Below are 6473 nucleotides of genomic sequence, written 5' to 3' on the forward strand. Positions count from 1 at the left end.
CATATTTACAATATACACTATTACATCACCCATAATGCCTTGTAAACACTAAAGAACATTCAGTCCATTCTGAAGCCAATTCTCCTCTCTCCATATTTGCAAATGTCAAGATTTCAAGCTGATGTTAAACCATTATGTCCATTTGGCCTCAAAGTTATTATCCCTCCAGTTTATTCACTCTCTATTCAAGTCTGCTCTGACTGTGAATGATATAAACATTAAAAATGTTAAACCTTTTTGACTCAGCACCTAGTAGTATGGGTATACAGTCACATTCTCACAGATTCTCTCACGTGAAACACAGTGTTGAGGCAGGAATGAAATTTATCACAGGACGAGCAGCAATGAGAAGGATTAAATCAGTTCAGTGTGGTATAAAACAAGTTTTTTGTTGCTAAATTTATGCAGCTAGGCTATCACAATTAGCACAGTAATATGTGCCAGTGATGCCCTGTTTGTTTTGATGTAAAGTTGTGTTAATTCACTACACGTTCTGAGAGACGGTATGGTTGGTGAAAAGTGTTGGTAAAAGTGTGAAGTGTTGCACTACGAGCCAGATTTGCAGAGTGTGGGCTCTGACAACTGAAGGACAACTAAAAACAAAAAGCGGTGGAATCTGTTATTAACAAAATATGTTTTCTTCTTCTACAGACAACAAAGGCTACAAGAACCAACAAACTTGAATTGGACATATACAGCGTAGGTTCTTTCATGTTTTTGGCATGAGTTAAAGTGTGAAAAATTCAATAGCCAGGCCAGGCATAAGTCAAAGCACCTCTGTAACAGCTCACTAATTCATAAGCAGTCACCTTTTCCCTCTCACACACACAAACACAAACCGTACACTGCACACAAAAGCACACATGCACAAAAAAACCCCACACTCATTACAATAACACAAAAGGTCCAGGACTAGGTCATTTGACAACAAATGACAGCCAGGAGGATCATCCAGAATAGTTTTGGCTGCATCAGCAATCCAGTGCCTGCACCCCCTTCACCTACTGACACAATGCACCACAGGCATAGACCAGTACACACAGGCACCGAAAGAGCGAGCGAAAGAGAGTGAGACAGGTAGAGAGAGACAGAGAGCTAGAGAGAGAGAAAGAGGTGTCACCCAGTCCAGAAATATACAATCTACTCTCCTCCAGGCCACACACTCATTCAGTCCACAGCTCCACAGCACCCCGCAGAACCCATTACATGCAACATCTCCATATTTCCCCGCAGCCCTGCACTACTTCTGTATCATCCTGTAATTATGAAAGGAGAGAGCAGTTTAATTAGCCGCTCTGCCTCTGCCTCTAACAGGGATTTAATTAACAAGGAGGCTGGCATAATTAGCTGGAGATGGGCCGCTGATTCTCACGCAACACCTTATGTTGACACCATGCCCCTGAAAACACACACACGTGCACACACACACGCGCACATACACACACACACACACACACATCAACCAAACAAACAGATACATTATCATCTGTGTACTCTGTGTTTTAATCCTCTCTCTCCCACATATACATTGACAAACATATAGAAATGTGCATGTGCATACACACTCAGACACACACACACACACACACACACTACCCCTGGTGACAGCGTAATGGATAGGATCTCTGTGGAGGCGACTGTCAAACCCGACCACCCTAATCAGAGAGGAAGATAAAGGAGAAAATAATGAGTGTCGGGTCGGGCTTTTCAAAGAGCAACAAAAGAGCCCAGGATCAGATAGGCCAGCACAATGTGGTGAGAAGAGGGGAGGGCAAGGGAGAGGAGAGGAGAGGAGAGGAGAGGAGAGGAGAGGAGAGGAGAGGAGAGGAGACAGGAAGAGAAGAGGTGAGGAGAGCAGAGGAGAGGAAACAGGAAGAAGAGAGGAGAGGAAACGGAGAGGAGAAGAGACAGGAAGAAAAGAGGAAACAGGAAAAGGAGAGGAGAGGAAACAGGGAAAGAAGAGGAGAAGAGACAGGAAGAAGAGAGGAAGTAGGAAGAGGAGAGGAGATGAGACAGGAAGAAGAGAGGAAACGGGACAAGGAGAGCAGAGAAAACACTAAGAGAGAAATAGAGGAAATAAGAGAGGAGCAGAGAGGAGCAGAAGGGGAAAGACATGAGACACATGGACAGGAAAGGAAAAGAAAGGGGAAAATATGAGAGGAAAGTATAGGAGAGGTGGTAAGAGGAAATGCAGAAGGAAGAGGGGAAAATGAAGAGAGTAGAAAATAGGAAATAATAGGAAAATAGGAGAGGCAGAGGAGAGGAACAGAAAGAGTGAATTGCGGGGTGAGAGCAAAAGAATGAATAAAAGAGAAAAAGTTGGGGAAAAATGAGACGGAGAAAGGACACAATAAATGTCTTTTTAAAAGATACTGTATATAAACTAAATGGCTCTAATGTGCACTGGAAGTGTGGACGTGTTAACTAGAGTGAGCTCAGCATGAGAGAATCCAAAAATACAGACTTCACAAACAAAGCAAATGCACGCTTTATCACACTGAGCTGTTCCTTGTTAACACTGAATGCTGCATTTGCCATCAAATAAATCTGTTACCACACAATTCTGTTCAAGAGTGGTGTAATGGTACAAACTGTTTGAGATCGTTCTATAACCCCTTGTTTCCAATTTCCAATTGTCTTTATCACACAGGAGAAAACAGATGCAGTGTCAGACTCGCAGTTGGTTTCCAAGAAAATTAGGGAGAGGGTTTGATGCAGAATGTGGCTGGTAATTTTATTACAAATAAATAAAAGTACAAAAATAGTGATCCAGTGAAAGCATAAAATCCATAAATATTGTATTAATAGCTGTTTGGCATTGGCAGACAGGCCCCATTGGCAGCAGGCCTTGTAACGAGCTCCAGGAATGAAGTTAGTTCTGCATGACTTAGGGAAATGATACAGACTTAAAGGTCTTAAAAGTTTAACTCTCACAATGTACAACAGTTTCAGTTGTTGATAAACAATTTGTAGTATTCACAGAACAATCAATCTTAAGACTAGTAAGTGCCAATGGTTCCCACCTTTCGGTCCTAATCTCACACCTTTAACCACTGTGGGTCAACAGAGTTTGTTACTAATATGAGCATTTCCAGATTAGATGATTGGCACCATAAAAATATGGCCTAGCCATTTTAATAATTTTGTTTATGAGGATCTGAACCAACACAAATCTTCTTTGAATGGCAGCTTCATTTTTCAAGACTACAGCATCAGTTATAAACCCACTCTACAAAAACTCTGGTGTCACGCTGAGTTCAGTTATATCTGATGAGTTAACTGAATTCCTGTGAAATCTGGAGTTGTGAAACATTTGATCAACCTCTTTTAGAGCTCTGTAGAACAGAATTAGCCTCCACATACTAATTATTCTGCCTCATTTACCCATATAACAATAATTAGAAACACCCCAAGCTGAGCCGTAAACAGTCTGGGAGGCCCATAACATAACCTGATCAGCTTCAGCTGTTGTGTCGAAAGCAAGTATTTAAGCAAGAAACACGCCTACATCATCACAGGGCCAGATACAACACACAAACAAATAGTGAGGCAGCCAAGTAAAACAGAGCATCTTAAAAGTAAATAAGTATCATTACTTATCACAGTTATGAATAGATATTCAATAACAAGAAGCTTAATTCCATAATAATGTCTTTGATGTTATTTCAATCCAGAGCTCAAAAATAACAAAAACAAAACAAATCAGTTTGCTTTGAGCACTTAAATCAAATCTAAAATGTCTATGTTCCAAACCTAAAGTAACATCCTAAACTGGGTTGAAAAGATTTGCCTAATTTCAGTGCTTTCATTATTAGGCCACATTTAATAAAATGTTTTGTACTGACAGTATTTTACTGATTAGATCTCATAATGATTTCTTTAAAAAAAACTTTAGCATGAGATTGTGAAAATTATTGAAGTCACTTATCTTCATTTCATAACAATTGCATAAAAATTATGGTAAGCCAAAATAGAAATAACCAGTGTTAACATAGAAACCTCCATCAGTCGTTATCCATTATCAGTCTATTCTGGGGATGTAAATGGATATATACAAGACTAAAGAAAACAGAGAAATCATAAACAAAAAACACGTAACAAACTTGTTCAAATGTGTGTTCAAAGTTCTGGTCTACAGACAGAAATTAGCACTTGTAAATAGAGTTCAAACAATCGGAAACAGATCAGCATGATTACCTTGAGAGATTTTTCCCAACGAAATATTGTTTATTTCAATTCATCACTTTGCTACGCTGCACCAGTCTGAAGCTCTGAAGCAAACAAACAATGCATACTTTGGGCACCAAATTGTCACCGTAAGATATTTTATAAGTAAAATATTAAGAAAAACAGCAAATACTAAAAAACTTTACTATGTTGATATGAATACATACTATGTGTGTGAGCAAGAGCTGCTAGGACTGGACTGAATGCCAGGGGTGAGCAGCGGCCAGTGGCTGTGTGAACCCCAGATGAACAGCAGAGTGGCACTGTAAGCTGAGCTGACGGAAAATAGCCTCTAATTAAAGACATGACAGCCAGCACTATCATATTCAGCCACCTGCTTAATAATACACAAAAAATTAAAAGGAATATGTACCTCCCCTTGCCTTCTCCCATTCATATTTAATAACCCAATTGCTTCCCCTGGGAGGCTCAGCAGAAATGAAGAGCTGAGAGGGCAAAAGGGACAGCTAGCACCATAAACTACTGTACACCACACATTTCCCATGTTCCAGAAAGACAACAGGAGAAGAGAAGAGAAGAGAAGAGAAGAGAAGAGAAGAGAAACTGGACTGGGCACACAAAAGCATTTAAACTCCTTGGCTTTCTTTTCTGAGACAGACAGGTCATTATCTGATAGATTTCAGAGCCAGGCCCCGCGTTATTGTTCAGAAAGACAGTAACAACCCCAGAACAGCCTGGGAATGGGACACTCAACACCACCACCATCATCCATGAGAAAACATTCAGAATCTCAGACAACACTCCTAATCTCCCTCTTTCAGGCCCTGAATCAGGTACAAACAGCCATTCACACAAAAACTAGGCATATGAGATCACTACAATATCATTACTGTATCAACAAAAGTGATTATTATGAAATTCCATATTCAAAATTGTGCTTACTACCCTGCCATAAAGGTATATAAACCAATTAAATAGTTCTAAATTAGGAATATCAATTACCAACCGTATATATTTTAGAATGGATATAAAATGTGGGTGTATGAAAGTCTTACGTATTTATATAGGCATAAGAATATTCTTTTTCTATGGATTTCAGTTGCCTCCAGACTCGGGAAGCTTTCTATCAGGGATGGAATTCTTTCGTTTTTGTGTTTTAAGACCTGTCATATCCTTTGTCAAAATCCCATGTGCTCAAACAAACAGAGAGAGAGCAAGAGAAATCCTGGGGAGGCCGGAGTCCACCCCCTCCTGGATCCTAAATCCTTTCAAATCCCATTAAATCTTGTATTCACACCCCCAGCCTACTTTGAGAGGTGAAGAAAACATTCGTTTTCCTCCTAATTCTTTCTTTTTTCCTTCCTGTCTTCACCCATCCAGATTTGCGAGAGCGTGGGCAGTGGAGAAAACAACAACCGACACCTGATCGGCCTGATGGCCAAAAGGTGACACTCAATACTAACGTTAGCCTGTTGACCCTTAGCACTCACCTCACTAATACAATTTAAATACTTAATGAACACTCGTATACACATATCTTATATAACTCATGCGCAGCTGCCCAGTATATCTTGAGAGCAAATGGGTCTAAGCGTAAGATGGCTGAGCCTTTGCATTTGTCATTTAGGCCTTGAACAACTTTATAGGAATTTCTGTACTTTTACGCACTTGTTTTACTTATTGACAAGGACATCTGCGACCACTCTGTAATGCCTGAGGACCAACACAAACCATTAGGGCTCACAGTAGGCCGCAGCCCATTCCTTTTTCCCTGGCCTCACGCTCACTCACCCCTGAACGGCTTTATTAGCTGCCTACTGTGGGCGAATGATTCCGCCTGTGCTCTGATGACTAATTGATTGCTGTTAATCTGCAGCTGAATAAAATATTCAGATGATTCAGGGAAAGGCAGACAGGGTCTGGTGGGTCACGTGACCCTGCGGATCATGTGATAGGGCAGCGTGAGAGGACTCATTAGCCGGCCTGATGAGCAATGTGCTGCGGTCTCGTTAACCCTACATGGGCTTGGTTTCACTGCCAACCTGACCTGGACATGATCCTGAGAACAGGTTTTCCCAATGGTAGCAAAACAGGGGCATCAAATTCCACTAAAAACTCATTTTGTACAAACAAACCACACTTGCTTTCATCTTTTCATCTACCAAAAACCTTAATTAAAAGTGTCGCTCTACCTCCATTCAAAATGTCTATGTCCCTAATAACTGCATGCCCTGTGCCCCCCCTCCAGCACTTCAACACACACACACATACACATGTACACACAA

The 6473-nt window shown here is 40.7% G+C and overlaps 1 protein-coding gene across 1 annotated transcript; it reads left to right on the forward strand.

Annotated features, from left to right (window-relative positions):
* Nucleotides 1-1686: 1686 nt before the first annotated feature.
* LOC136710424 (octapeptide-repeat protein T2-like) lies at nucleotides 1687-2157 on the forward strand. The gene has a single exon (XM_066685922.1). It carries the CDS (start codon nucleotides 1687-1689, stop codon nucleotides 2155-2157), a length of 471 nt encoding a protein of 156 aa, XP_066542019.1.
* Nucleotides 2158-6473: the final 4316 nt, after the last annotated feature.

The sequence above is a fragment of the Hoplias malabaricus genome, chromosome 12 (assembly GCF_029633855.1).
Source record: "Hoplias malabaricus isolate fHopMal1 chromosome 12, fHopMal1.hap1, whole genome shotgun sequence".
Classification (NCBI taxonomy): Eukaryota; Metazoa; Chordata; class Actinopteri; order Characiformes; family Erythrinidae; genus Hoplias; species Hoplias malabaricus.